The sequence below is a fragment of the Sus scrofa genome, chromosome 14, assembly GCF_000003025.6.
Source record: "Sus scrofa isolate TJ Tabasco breed Duroc chromosome 14, Sscrofa11.1, whole genome shotgun sequence".
In the NCBI taxonomy this organism is placed as follows: domain Eukaryota; kingdom Metazoa; phylum Chordata; class Mammalia; order Artiodactyla; family Suidae; genus Sus; species Sus scrofa.
The window spans coordinates 87,506,951-87,522,915 of NC_010456.5; the positions used below are offsets into that span (position 1 = coordinate 87,506,951).

The following is a 15,965-nucleotide window of genomic DNA, read 5'->3' on the forward strand; positions in this document are numbered from 1 at the left end:
TCCAAAAGCCAGTGTTATAATTCCTTGCTCATAATTACTAAAGTCTGTACTACACATACACTGTAACGAATTATCAAGCACTTTACATGTCAGAAAAGAGCAATCACTAACTTAGTAAACAAATATTTTACAGTTCTTAAGTAGATTCATTTAGAATTTTAAAAAATTAGATCTGCTTATCAAATGTACCTGAAGCTTTCTAGAAGAGACAAGGAACAATTTCATTTTCATCTATGCTAGGAACTTTTCATTCACACTAGATTAGTTTCTCACTCATAGATGTTTAATAAAGTATCTAGCTAATCCAATTTGGTCAGCACACAGTCTATGCATCTTAAAATTCAGTGGCAGCATAAACTAATCTACATTGAACTAGGTTAAGTCACTCGTAAAAGAAAAACAAGTATACTTAGGGCATACGGTTCAATAATATTCTCCAAAGCCAAATATTTTTATAAGCTGTGATTACAAACAATGTGGCTTAAATAATGGCTATATCAAGAAAATTCCTGGAGTTCCCACTATGGCACAATAGGATAAGCAGCATCTCTGGAGCACTGGGACAAAGGTTTGATCCCCAGCCCGGCACACTGGGTTAAGGATTCAGCATTGCTGCCGCTGCAGAATTGGTGGCAACTGTGGCTCAGATCTGATCTGATCACTGGTCTGGGAGCTCCATATGCCCAGAGGGTGACCAAAAAAAGAAAAAAGAAAATTCTTATTAAAAAATGAAAACAAAAACCCAACTGTATTTAACTACCGCTTCCCACAAATAAGTTAATACATTTAAGCAGAATTCCACATTAAAGAAAGAACAATAACATCTGGCAATACAGACAAACTTGACATGCAAAGTTTCATATGGAGCAACAAACTTCCAAACTATACCGCTCACTTAACTTGTTCATTAACACCAATTGCTCAAAGACTACATTATAATTTGGAACAAAAGTGAAACTGTGGGTATGTAATATAAATTATGACAGTCTCACAGTCACATTTTTCTCCAAATCAAATACTTACGCTTTCTAAAACTCGTAAACATCTCTCTGCTCCCCATAATGAAGCTACTAATTTCTCTTCATCCTCATCTCTACTTAAATGATCCACACATTCTTTCACTAGGAGAAAAGAAATGGACATAAATTAATGTTTCATCACTTCAATACTTATCCCCTTAACTAACAATAAAAGCCATTTGTACACATGCTATGAATATGCTAAAACCTCCCTGAACACTATTCAAAGTTTTATATTGTGAGATGCTGAAATGTATGTTGTGACTCTAACTTATTACAATTATTTTATCTCTCTTAACTCTCCAATATCAAACTATTAATGGCCTTTCCTTTAAAAGGAAATTTTCAAGATTTTCAAGATGCTGCTAAAAGGAAGAGATCTTTTCGAACTGATAGAATGATTCTTTGAAGTATGTAAACAGAACATTTTCTTCAGGCTTTAAATATACATAAAAACTTTATGTGTGTATATCATACCTTTATCTACAATATGATCCAGACCACCCAAAAGCCGTAGTTCTTCTTTAAACCAGTCTCCTGCTCGTTTAGAAGTAAGGGACAGTAATGTCTCCATAGCTAAATGCCCAGTCTGAAAATCAGAAGCACCATTAATGAATATGACTCTCAGCAGTAACTGTGAGGCAACACCTCTAGAGACTGCTTTTTTTTTAAAATACAGTGTATGCTACCAGCCCATAGTATTTCTTCTAATACAGTAAATGCTTTTTTGTTTCTTTTTTACAGCTGCACCTGTGGCATATGGAAGTTCCTGGGCTAGAGGTTGATGGGGAGCTGCAGCTGCAAGCCTATGCCACAGCTACAACAATACCAGATCTGAGCAGCATGTGCAACCTACGCTGCACAGCTTGCAGCAATGCCAGATCCTTAACCCACTGAGCCACAACAAGAACTCCCAGTAAATGCATTTCTAAGTAAAATTAAACTGGTATTTAAATTTAAGTAAAACATATTTATTGATTGATTGGCCCACCCTCAGCATGTGGAAGTTCCTAGGCCAAGGATCGAGCCCACTCCACAGCAGCAACCCAAGCTGCTGCAATTACACCAATGGATCCTTAACCCACTGTACCACAAAGGAATTCCCTAAATTTAAGTAAATTTTAAATTGGTATCAAAATAATCTTAAGCTTAAGAAATGTTTTTATTGCAGCAACATGGATGGAACTAGAGACTCTCATACTAAGTGAAATGAGTCAGAAAGACAAAGACAAATACCATATGATATCACTTATAACTGGAATCTAATATCCAGCACAAATGAACATCTCCATAGAAAAGAAAATCATGGACTTGGAGAATAGACTTGTGGCTGCCCAACAGGAGAGGGATGGAGTGGGAGGGACTGGGAGCTTGAGGTTATCAGATACAACTTAGAATAGATTTACGAGGAGATCCTGCTGAGTAGCACTGAGAATTATGTCTAGATACTCCTACTGCAACAGAAAAAAGGATGGGGGAAAAAAATTTATACATATAAGAATAACTTGATCCCCATGCTGTACAGCAGGAAAAAATTTAAAAAAAATAAATAATAAATAAATAAATAAATGTTTTTAACCACTGGCTTGTTTTCAGAGAAAACCCATTATTTAAAGTAGTCTATCATTTGCCAGTTCAATAAAATATACAGTAGGACAACCACATAGAGGCTCAAGGGCAAGGTGGCTGAATCAAAGGGTATAGGCATTTAACTATAGATAAATATATTAGATTAATTTACCAGAAAGGCTGTAACAAGTAAATACTCCAGGAACAACGTATGGCTATGTCTCAATTTTTGTCTGTTGGCAAAAACTGATATCTTATTGCTTTGCTTTGTATTTTTCTAACTATGGCAAATTGAGTTTATTTTCAAATATTTATCAGTTAACTTTTTTTTGCTGTGAGTCCCCTGTCAAATATTCTTTCCTTATGTTCCTGCAAAGTTGCTTGTCCTTTTATTGTTCTATATATTTCCTTATCTATTCTGAATAAAAACCCTTTGTAACTTTTAGGCTTTCATATTTACCAGTTTTAAACTTTACACTGCAGGACTAGCAGCTTGGATACACATCCTATGGCCACCATGACAAAATTTTATATAAATGATTCAGAACCATCACTAAAAAAAGCACAGAACAGTCAGAATCATATTTATAAACCAGGATAGTTTTTCTTTCTCTTTATTTGCCTTTAATTATTATTTTTATTGTATTTCTTCTTAAAAACAGCCACCCCCAACAAAGGGCAATTGCTTCCTACTGCAACAGGAATTTTTAGTATAAGAAATGCTTTAATTAGCAAAGCTAAAAAGCCCTGGTTTTCTTCCCAAAGCTTTTTTTCTTTGAAAAGACAAAAGTTTATATTAAGTCTGCCTGACCTATTTGGATCTGAATATAATTAGACATTCAGAAATGCAAAAAAAACAGATCTTAACACCAAAAGTCTTAGTATTACTTACTTAGAAGAAATTTAACAATTTTATTCTATTCTTTAAAAAAAAACAAAAAAAACCAAGGTTAATGTCCAAGGCAACAAATATAGAACTAGAATTCACACTATAAAAACAGATTAAATTTTGCTGAATTCTCATTCTAAGTCCCTGAAAGAGTAATGTAATGAGATCAGTTCAGGTAGGTTAACTCATGAGTCACAGAAGTGAAGCTAAGATAAATGAGGCTTTCTTTGTTTAGGAAGAAAAGGACATAGTAATCTGATGTTAATATAGCGGACTCATAAGATTTTACGCAAAAGGGACCTTATTACTTACTACAGGCATAAAAAAGACTGTCAATAGAGAAAATTAATAAAACCAAGAGCTGGTTCTTTGAAAAGGTAAACAAAATTGACAAACCCCTGGCCAGACTCACTAAAAAGAGGAGAGAAAGAACCCAAATAACCAAAATTATAAATGAAAAAGGAGAAATCACAACGGATACAGCAGAAATACAAAAAACCATAAGAGAATACTATGAACAACTATACGGCAACAAGTTTGACAATCTGGAAGAAATGGACAATTTTCTAGAATCTTACAGCCTGCCAAAACTGAATCAAGTAGAAACAGACCAACTGAACAGACCGATCACTAGAAATGAAATTGAAGAGGTCATAAAATCACTCCCTACAAATAAAAGTCCAGGACCAGATGGCTTCACAGGTGAATTCTATCAAACATATAAAGAGGAATTGGTGCCCATCCTCCTTAAACTCTTTCAAAAGGTTGAAGAAGAAGGATTACTCCCAAAAACATTCTATGATGCCACCATCACCCTCATTCCAAAACCAGACAGAGATACCACCAAAAAAGAAAACTATCGGCCAATATCATTGATGAATATAGATGCAAAAATTCTCAACAAAATCTTAGCCAACCGAATCCAACAACCTATCAAAAACATTATACACCATGACCAGGTAGGGTTCATCCCAGGTTCACAAGGATGGTTCAACATACGCAAATCAGTCAGCATCATACACCACATTAACAAAAAAAAAGTCAAAAATCACATGATCATCTCAATAGACACAGAAAAAGCATTTGACAAAGTTCAACATCCATTCATGATCAAGACCCTCGCCAAAGTGGGTATAGAGGGAACATTCCTGAACATAATCAAAGCCATTTATGACAAACCCACAGCACATATAATGCTCAATGGGGAAAAACTGAAAGCCTTCTCACTCAAATCCAGAACAAGACAGGGATGCCCACTCTCACCACTGCTCTTCAACATAGTTTTGGAAGTCTTAACCACAGCAATTAGACAAACAAAAGAAATCAAAGGCATCCATATAGGAAGAGAAGAGATCAAACTGTCACTGTATGCAGATGACATGATACTATACCTAGAAAACCCTAAGGACTCAACCCCAAAACTCCTTGAACTGATTCATAAATTCAGCAAAGTAGCAGGATATAAGATTAACATTCAGAAGTCAGTTGCATTTCTGTATACCAGCAATGAAACATTAGAAAAGGAATACAGGAGTTCCCGTCGTGGCGCAGTGGTTAACGAATCCGACTAGGAACCATGAGGTTGCTGAGGTTGCGGGTTCGGTCCCTGCCCTCACTCAGTGGGTTAACGATCCGGCGTTGCCGTGAGCTGTGGTGTAGGTTGCAGACGCGGCTCGGATCCCGCGTTGCTGTGGCTCTGGCGTAGGCCGGTGGCTGCAGCTCCGATTCAACCGCTAGCCTGGGAACCTCCACATGCCGCGGGAGCGGCCCAAGAAATAGCAACAACAACAACAACAACAACAACAAAGACAAAAAAAAAAAAAAAAAAAAGAAAAGGAATACAAAAATACAATACCTTTTAAAATTGCACTTCACAAAATCAAATACCTTGGAATACACCTGACCAAGGAGGGAAAGGACTTACATGCCGAGAACTATAAAACCTTAATCAAAGAAATCAAAGAAGATGTAAAGAAATGGAAAGATATTCCATGTTCCTGGACTGGGAAAATCAATATTGTAAAAATGGCTATACTACCCAAAGCAATCTACAGATTCAATGCAATCCTTATCAAATTACCCACGACATTTTTCACAGAACTAGAACAAACAATCCAAAGATTTAGATGGAAGTACAAAAGACCCAGAATCGCCAAAGCAATCCTGAGAAACAAAAACCAAGCAGGAGGCATAACTCTCCCAGACTTCAAGAAATACTACAAAGCCACAGTCATCAAAACAGTGTGATACTGGTATCAAAACAGACAGACAGGAGTTCCCGTCGTGGCGCAGTGGTTAACGAATCCGACTAGGAACCATGAGGTTGCGGGTTCGGTCCCTGCCCTTGCTCAGTGGGTTAACGATCCAGCACTGCCGTGAGCTGTGGTGTAGGTTGCAGACGCGGCTCAGATCCCGCGTTGCTGTGGCTCTGGCCTAGGCCGGGGGCTACGGCTCCGATTCGACCCCTAGCCTGGGAACCTCCATATGCCGCGGGAGTGGCCCAAGAAATAGCTAAAAAGACAAAAAAAAAAAATTTAAAAAACAGACAGACAGACCAATGGAACAGAATAGAGAACCCGGAAATAAACCCTGACACCTATGGTCAATTAATCTTTGACAAGGGAGGCAAGAACATAAAATGGGAAAAAGAAAGTCTATTCAGCAAGCATTGCTGGGAAACCTGGACAGCTGCATGCAAAGCAATGAAACTAGAACACACCCTCACACCATGCACAAAAATAAACTCCAAATGGCTGAAAGACTTAAATATACGACAGGACACCATCAAACTCCTAGAAGAAAACATAGGCAAAACACTCTCGGACATCAACATCATGAATGTTTTCTCAGGTCAGTCTCCCAAAGCAATAGAAATTAGAGCAAAAATAAACCCATGGGACCTCATCAAACTGAAAAGCTTTTGCACAGCAAAGGAAACCAAAAAGAAAACAAAAAGATAACTTGCAGAATGGGAGAAAATCGTTTCAAATGATGCAACGGACAAGGGCTTAATCTCTAGAATATATAAACAACTTATACAACCCAACAGCAAAAAAGCCAATCAATCAATGGAAAAATGGGCAAAAGACCTGAATAGACATTTCTCCAAGGAAGATATACAGATGGCCAACGAACACATAAAAAAATGCTCAACATCGCTAATTATAAGAGAAATGCAAATCAAAACTACTATGAGATACCACCTCACACCAGTCAGAATGGCCATCATTAATAAATCCACAAATAACAAGCGCTGGAGGGGCTGTGGAGAAAAGGGAACCCTCCTGCACTATTGGTGGGAATGTAAACTGGTACAGCCACTATGGAGAACAGTTTGGAGATACCTTAGAAATCTATACATAGCACTTCCATATGACCCTGCAATCCCACTCTTGGGCATCTATCCAGACAAAACTCTACTTAAAAGAGACGCACGCCCCCGCATGTTCATTGCAGCACTAGTCACAATAGCCAGGACATGGAAACAACCCAAATGTCCATCGACAGAGGATTGGATTCGGAAGATGTGGTAGATATACACAATGGAATACTACTCAGCCATAAAAAAGAATGATGACATAATGCCATTTGCAGCAACATGGATGGAACTAGAGAATCTCATCCTGAGTGAAATGAGCCAGAAAGACAAAGACAAATACCATATGATATCACTTATAACTGGATCTAATATCCAGCACAAATGAACATCTCCTCAGAAAAGAAAATCATGGACTTGGAGAAGAGACTTGTGGCTGCCTGATGGGAGGGGGAGGGAGTGGGAGGGATCGGGAGCTTGGACCTATCAGACACAACTTAGAATAGATTTACAAGGAGATCCTGCTGAATAGCATTGAGAACTTTGTCTAGATACTCATGTTGCAACAGAACAAAGGGTGGGGGAAAAAAATGTAATTGTAATGTATACATGTAAGGATAACCTGATCCCCTTGCTGTACAGTGGGGGGAAAAAAAAAAAAAAGACTGTTTGTGAGCTCTCAGTTATTTGAAAATATTTTAAAATTATAATATTAATATTTTAAATTATTCTCCATGGCATATCAGGAGTAGCAGTATGTCTAAGAGGTTGAAAAATTAACAAAAATCAGTATGTAGGAGATAATCACCATACAAAATAATGTCTATTGTAAGATTAAAAACAAACATAATATCTAAGAAGAGCCAAAGAGGGGGGCAGTGGGTAAAAAGGCATCTTGATATTGGCAACTGTGTGTTCTGGTTTTTATCTTGTGAGTTAACTACTTAACACAATATAAGAGTTATTATATGGTATTTACCATCCTAATAAATTCAATAAATGATGGAGAAAATTCAGAGAACGAGTTTATCATCATGTTATTTAAGAGCAAATGCCTAGAAAGAATCTAAATGTTTCTTCATCATCATCATTAAAAAGCTCTTTTTCAATTATATAGCAAATAAAAATTATAGGCTCAAATGTATTCTTTTATAACATTAAAATGAGTATATGTTGTAAAAATGTTAAAAATAAATAAAAATTATGAATATAGCTAAAAGGTATACAAATAGTTTGGTGAGGAAGAAGAACTGTTCATCCGCAATCTGAACATAACAGCTGTATTCTAATTTTAATAAGTGAAAGAAGAGAATACTTGCTTTCCCCCTAAACCCCCACTATACCTGAATATACTCCCTACTCTACCTTAACTAACCCTAAGTCATATGTGGCTAGCACAAAGCATTCAGTAATTATTTTTTTGGCCATGCCCACACAGCATGCTTAAGTTCCCAGGCCAGGGACTGGACCCCCACCACAGCAGTGACCACGCTGGATCCTTAACCACAAGTCATCAGGGAACTCCCATTTGGTCATTTTTGAGGCAAATGCTGCAGTCTTCAGTTTAGTGGGCAGGAGAAAGATCAATGGTTATACAGTTCAGATGCTGGAAATATCTGGAAGTCAGGCATATAAAAAGCAAAAAACCTTACTTTTTCTCAAAATGACAATGCCAAAAAACAAAAAAAAAAAAGACAAAGCCAATCATCTATCTTCTTCTGGCCTACGAATCTTTGGGGATATTATTCATTCTACAAGTTAAAAAATTAGACATCTTGAAATACTCTGGCATAAGTGAATGCTCACTGAAAATGGCTCTTGAAAATCCTTTGAATTTTTATTCCTGAAACCTTGAAATCCACAGAGAATTAAGAATTCAAATTCCTAATAGCCTAAATGTTGCTTCTACACTAAAAAAATTTTTATCATGAGAAAAGGATTAGGCAAAATGAAACAAAAAAATTTCAGAGAACGAGTTTATCATCATGTTATTGGGAAAAAAATCTAAATACCAATGAGGCAGTTTAGGACTTTCAGGCAGGGAGCAGAATTATGTACAGAGCTAAAGAACTTGCTGAATTGTAAACAAAGATGTTAAATGATTTGTCCAAAGTCACACAGCAGCTGTGACCAATTAAAATCTTTCTCAAAGTAATTTTCATTTTACAACAGAAGGAAGAAAGGAACCCACCGTTATATTTTCTAAATCAAGGTGCTTGTTGTGTACAGTTTCACAGAGCCTTCGAATTTTTTCTTTGATTTTGTTCATGTCTTTTTCATTCAGCAGCTTAGCTGAAGAAGCATCTTGTTCCAGTTCTAGAAGTCGAATCATTAAATCTAGGCTAGCTCTATCAAGATCCATGTTTAAACGATCTCTACTCAGTATGTACATGAGGGCAGCTGTACAAAGGGACAGATTCTTCACAGACAAAAAAAAAAAAAAAATAACATAGCAATTACTGATAATTTCAGGAAACATGACTATTTTGACATTTTGTTCACGTCGGAAACCTTCAAAAATGTTTTTATTCAGTGAAAACCTCCCTCTTAAAATATTCTACGGTAATATGAATTAAATAAATACATAAATAAAGCACTGTTGATTATAATTCTTTTTATAGACCTTCCCTACATAAATGCCCCAGAGCTAGAAGCTATTAAGTGGAATTACATTTTTTGGCCATTCTGTGCTAAATAAAGTTTACAAAACACTTTACAGCTACATATAATCCTATTTCATAATACAGTTCACCATTTGTTCTTTATGATACAGTAAAGTTGAATTTCAGTTTAAAATCAATAATGCAAATGTGTTTTAAAATCTGTACCAGAAACAAGTTTTTTTCACTATAAAAATAAAGACAGCCGAGGAGTTCCCAATGTGGCTCAGTGGGTTAAGAACCTGACTGCAGCAGACGAGTGGGTTCGATCCCTGGTCAGGTGCAGTGGGTCAAAGCTATGGCTCAGACTGAATCCCTGGCCTGCAAAAATTCCACATGCAGTGTGTGCAGCCATAAAAAGAAAAGAAAAGAAAAGAAAAAGACAGATGAGTTTACATCAATATATTAAACTAGGATGCTCAAATAAACATATTTAGACTCATTTCTTTAATAGGTCTAATAGGTCTGGTTGAACCAAATAATTTTTTGAAAAATATTAATATAATGTGCTCTCAAAATCATTCAGATCAGGTAAGTCAGCACACTCTGCTTATAATAAAATCTGCAAGTACTGAAGGTGATATAGGTAAACAATATAACAAAAAGGTCTGTGTTGAGATATTCCAACATTTGGGATATTTTGTACTTAAACTTATTTTAATGTACAAAAACACAATTAAAGATTTAAACTCTGAATCCTCAAAATTCAGACTAGGTGACTTATTAAATGCTTACAGAGCAAAATGTTTTTGGAAATAAGGATGTGGCAGTACAGGTCTTGGGAGATCCACTGCCCCCAAGAATATGCATTAATGCTATATGGTCCTCTCATAACTGCATAAGAATGCAGATTAATTCTTAGTTCTCTTCTCCCCTCATTGTTTTGTATCCTCTATGACTTGGTAATGGAGTTATCCCTACTCAGAATTAACTACATTGCTTTCAGTTTCATTATCAGAGTCAGTATTAGACTCCGTATTAGATTGTGTCATCTAATCTGTATTTGGAACATAATTTCCTTGAACAAAAATATAAAAAAGCCATCTCAACATACCATTATTGGTAATGATTAATTTTTTTCTAACTTTGAAAATGTTAAATGTGACTTTTATATGTAAATATGCTTTATTTTTAAGAGAAAGCATTAAAGTCATAATGAAAATGAAGAATTGATTGCTTTTCATGAGATCCAACATCTAGAAAAAAATGCTAAAAAAAATTTAATATCAAAAAACATTTTTTCATGCTATTAATATCAAAATGGTTATACTATGGTTAATAGTATAAATTGATAAGGGGAAAAATGTCATGAGAAAATTATTTTTCCTTTCTTTTTAGGGCCACACTCACAGCATATCAAAGTTTCCAGGCCCAGCTGCTGGCCTACACCACAGCCACAGCAACACAGGATCCAAGCCATGTCTGCGACCTACAACACAGCTCACCACAACGCCAGATCCCAGACCCACTGAGCAAGGCCAGGGATCAAACCCGGATCCTCATGGATACTAGCCAGATTCATTTCCATTGTACTACAACAGGAACTCTGAGAAAATTACCTTAAATGATTTATTAAGCAAAAACTTCTGATGTGAAGCTCTAAATATTTAGCAAATAAAACTCAACCCATAATTAGGAAATATTTATAGATAAATATCCAAAGAGGGTATTTTTCAATAGCCACATAAACTAGAATTCTAAAATAATGCCTCTCAATCCCAGAAACTTAAATACCTGATGATGCTGGGAATCATCCAAGGTTTTAAAGACCATTGCTACCATTCCGTGTGCTCTTAGGTGCATTCGAAAACTGGGCATGGCACATTTAGTAGCCAAGCTAATAACACTAGAAGAAAACAGACTAGGTTATGGGGACTGAAAATAGCTAGTGCATTAGTTTCTTATTTGCATAATACCAAAATAAGCAAAAGGGTGCACATATGAGGAGTAGGGATAAGGGTGGGTGGGGGTGGTCAAGACTGCCCATGCAGATCACAATATTAAAAAACATGGCCAAACCAAGTTTTTAAAAACTTACTGATTCAGGGTATTTGATTAGGTAATGAAAAAATACACGAAAAAATAATGTTTCTGGCCCATAAAAATTTTCCCTAATTGAACATATTCCAAGTGACTGGATAATTCAATCACACCAAGATACTCAATCCTTTAAAGTACGTAATCCATATCAAAACATGATTAAATTAAAACAAATTTATCACTTGCAAGTATAAAATCTGGGGCTAAAAAAGAACTTAAAAGATTCTTTAGTACAATACTTCTTTTAAGTATCTGGAAACTGCAGCCTACACGCTACAATAATACTTATCATCCAATTTTCTTTTGTCCATGTAGAATCAGGTCCCTTAAAAGAAATCAATCACATTTTAACTTATCACTGGTTATAACTACACTTACGATAACAAAGTCACAAATGTTCGTCTCCACAGCTAGAAAATATTAATGAAAAAGAGCATGAATACAATTTTCAAATATAAAAATAAGATCTTACCTAAGGCAACGTGTGTTTAGAGGCTGAGTGCTCTTTAAGCCACTTAACAAGTACTCAATGTCATCAGTGAACTCTTGATTTTCACCAAATTCCACCACATCATTGAAGTGCTTCACATGCTGAACAACAGTATACAACTGCCAAGAAAAAAATAAGTTCACCTCTTTTATAACTATGAAGTAGCATATTTAAATCTACAGACTTGTGCTTTATTTAAGTGTACCAAAGTTTTTTAGATGGCCACCAAAAGAAATGTTTTAACAACACAAGTAGTAGTAGGGCAAGATAAGTTTGTGGTTCAAAACTGAAAATCAGTGTACTGATTTGTGTTCAAAACATTGAAAGGCTAAATTACATACAAAATTCTATCCACGTGCAGTAAAACTGTATGTGGCTGCTTACTTCTTTGTCTTCTTTTCTGCATTTCAGTGCAGTAACTATATCTTGGTAGGGCTGAGTAGGTATTGTCACAGTTTTTATCACTTTGGGTGGTGGTGCAGGAGCCTTAAAAACTCCATCATCTTTTTGATTTTGTTCCTTTGAAGACAGCCTCACCTATTAATAAAGGTATTAAATTAGTTGTTCTAAATAAATATATAAAAATAGTAACATCTCATCTACTTGGCAAATTTAGCTTATGAATAAGGTCCCCACTTCTCCCCCAAAGATAAGGGGAGGCCTCTGAAAGGTCATAAGGGATACTTTAAATCCATGCACTACAAGGTAAGACTCATATATGTGTTATTCACAAAAGAACCACTCAGGAAAACATTCTGGTCTTTTTATTTTTATTTATTTTTATTTTTGCTTTTCAGGGCCACACTCAAGACATACGGAGGTTCCCAGGCTAGGGGTCTAATCAGAGCTACAGCTTCCAGCCTACACCACAGCCACAGCAACACAGGATGTGAGCTGCATCTGCAACCTACACCACAGCTCACGGCAAGGCCAGATCCTTAACCCACTGAGCAAGGCCAGGAATCAAACCCGCAACTTCATGGTTCCTAGTCGGATTCATTTCCACTGTACCACGACAGGAACTCCCATTCTGGTCTTTTTAACCTTAAATTTTATACAGTTTGTTGTCTCCAGGACCATTAGAAGGAATAAAAACACCACATAAATAAATAGTATTGATATGCAGCTCAAAATGAACAGGAAAATTACAACAGATAAACAAAAGAATTTTTAAAGTATAGGGGGCCTGCAGTTTAAGGGTAGAAAAGATAACCATAATAGGAAGTTTCCTGGTGGCTCAGGAGGTTAAGGATCTTATGTAGTCACTGCTGTGGTATAGGTTCAATCTCTGGCCCAGGGATTTCTGCATGCTATGGTGCAAGGCCTCCCACTCCCCCCCAAATAGCCCTAATAAGAATAAGGTATATAATTACTAATATGAACCATAATGGTTTTAAACTAGTAAAAGGAGTTTAATAATAGAAAGAAGACAGGGAATTGTACATTAATATTTTAAAATATCCTTTATCCTTTTTATTGTTTTCTATTAAAAAACTCATTCCCTGATAGCTCCAGATGACTGAGGTGTAACTGAGGTGTCACCATTCGAGAAGTATTAATGTATGGTCCTGCCAATTATTCTGAAGAAAATAACTTGATAACAATATTTTTCAAATGTGTTTTCAATTGGAAAGTATTACTAGGGGAGCTCCTATCATGGCTCAGTGGTTAACAAATCCGACTAGGAACCATGAGGTTGTGGGTTCGATTCCTGGCCTTGATCAGTGAGTTAAGGATCCGGTGTTGGCATGAGCTGTGGTGTAGGTCACAGATGTGGCTCGGATCTGGCATTGCTGTGGCTCTGGGGTAGGCTGGCAGCTACAGCTCCTATTTGACCCCTAGCCTGGGAACCTCCATATGCTACAAGTGCGGCCCTAGATAATACAAAAAGACAAAAAAAGAAAAGAAAAAGAATAGTATTACTGGAATGTAGGAAAAAGTTCTGCACTAAAAGACAAATTAATCACTCAAAGGCACTTTAAGATCAATGTAGGATGTAGTTTATAATATAGCTCTAATCATTAATACAAACTTAAAATACTTAATTTATAATATAGCTCTTAAGTTAATACAAATTCAAATATTTGCCCTTAAACATTAATACTGTAATGCCATAAAATGTAGGTGAGCAGTTAAAAAAAAAAAAGGGTGGTAGTCCAATATATTTTAAGCCTTTCATTTATAACCATAACACCAGAATTTCTGTTATCCTGTCCACAATCCTTACTTTTCCAATGAATTAATAAAGCCTTTAAATTGTAGTGAGGAAGTTGAAAATCAACTATTAAACAGAAAAGCCAGAGACTTTCAAATTAGGAAGATAGCAACTTCTTGGTTTATAATTCATTACACAAACATGAAATTAAAAAGTACAGTTCACTTACTGGGACGCTCTGAGGTTTTGCTACTGGTGGCCCAGGTAGTTCTTCCGAGTCTGGATGGTTCCAATGCCTGGCATTATATACAGCTTTTGTAGGAGACTAGAGAAACGAAAAAAAAAAGATCAACTGTTTCCATCTTACTTTGCATCCTTATAAAATCATCTCATTTTATTATAAAGAATAATTTAAATACATAAACATATTTCCTATACAGAGCAGGATAGACAGTATCTGGCTCATACTCCCATCATACTCCCATGCTATGGAAGACATGGAGTCGCTGTACAATTCTGCCACAAAAACCGACAGTGTTCTGTGCAACTACTACCAACCGAGAAAAGAAAATTAAACCTCTTGCTAGGCTTATATTAACTTACTAATTAATGTAGTTAAATCAACCTGTTCTTTATTCCTCATACTACTGATTCATGCCCCACATTCTTCTAACAGTGGAAATCAGGCAGCTTATGACAAGTAATAAAGGTCTTTATTCAATTAGGTAAAACTGGTGGGGGCCAGATGAGTGCCATTATTCAAGTGTTCAGATTTTATCAAAGTAAATATGATATATACAAAATGGAATACTACTCAGTCGTAAAAAAGAACAAAATAATGCCATTTGCAGCAACTTCTGTTTTTTTTTTTTTCGGTCTTTTTAGGCCCACATCCACTGCATATGAGGTTTCCAGGCTAGGGGTCAAATCAGAGCTATAGCAGCCAGCCTACACCAGAGCCACAGCAACACTTGGATCTGAGCCGTGTCTGCGACCTACACCAGACCTTATGGCAACACCAGATCCTTAACCCACTGAGTAAGGCCAAGGATCCAACCCACGTCCTCATGGATGCCCGCTGAGCCACAACAGGAACTCCATTTTGTTTTTTGTTTTATTTTGTTTTGTCCCATTTGCAGCAACATGGATAGAATGAGAGACTCTCATACTAAGTGAAGTAAGTCAGAAAGAGGCAAATACCATATATCATCACTTATATCTGGAATTTAATATACAGCACAGGGAGTTCCTGTTGTGGCGCAGTGGTTAACGAATCCGACTAGGAACCATGAGGTTGCGGGTTCGGTCCCTGCCCTCACTCAGTGGGTTAACGATCCGGCGTTGCCGTGAGCTGTGGTGTAGGTTGTAGACGCGGCTCGGATCCCGCGTTGCTGTGGCTCTGGCGTAGGCCGGTGGCTACAGCTCCGTTCAACTCCTAGCCTGGGAACCTCCATATGCCGCGGGAGCAGCCCAAGAAATAGCAACAACAACAACAACAAAAGACAAAAAAAAAAAAATATATATATATATACAGCACAAATGAACCTTGCCACAGAAAAAATCATGGACTTGGGAGAACAGACTTGTGATTGCCAAGGGGGAGGGGGATCGACTGGGAATTTAGGGTAATAGATGCAAACGATTGCCTCTGGAATGGATAAGCAATGAGAACCTGCTGTATAGCACTGGGAACTATATCCAGTCATTTATCATTGAGCATGATAATGTGAGAAAAAGAACGTATATATGTATGTATGACTGAGTCACCTTGCTGTTCAGAAGAAAACTGACAGAACACTATAAACCAGCTATGAAGGAAAAAATAAA

At 36.7% G+C, this 15,965-nt stretch overlaps 1 protein-coding gene across 4 annotated transcripts in view; it reads right to left on the reverse strand.

Annotated features, from left to right (window-relative positions):
- The window catches only part of WAPL (WAPL cohesin release factor), a 96,227-nt gene that overhangs the window by 14,499 nt on the left and 65,763 nt on the right, over positions 1–15,965 (reverse strand). For 2 of the 4 annotated variants that reach the window (XM_013990453.2, XM_021073751.1), the window contains exons 5-11: positions 14,368–14,463; positions 12,368–12,520; positions 11,966–12,102; positions 11,188–11,299; positions 8,985–9,212; positions 1,497–1,608; positions 1,024–1,121 (exon numbers count right to left, since the gene is read on the reverse strand). In XM_013990453.2, the coding sequence (XP_013845907.2) occupies positions 1,024–1,121; positions 1,497–1,608; positions 8,985–9,212; positions 11,188–11,299; positions 11,966–12,102; positions 12,368–12,520; positions 14,368–14,463 (936 nt within the window). The remainder of the gene's footprint in view (positions 1–1,023; positions 1,122–1,496; positions 1,609–8,984; positions 9,213–11,187; positions 11,300–11,965; positions 12,103–12,367; positions 12,521–14,367; positions 14,464–15,965) is intronic. The other 2 variants (XM_021073753.1, XM_021073752.1) reach the window with 1 other exon arrangement.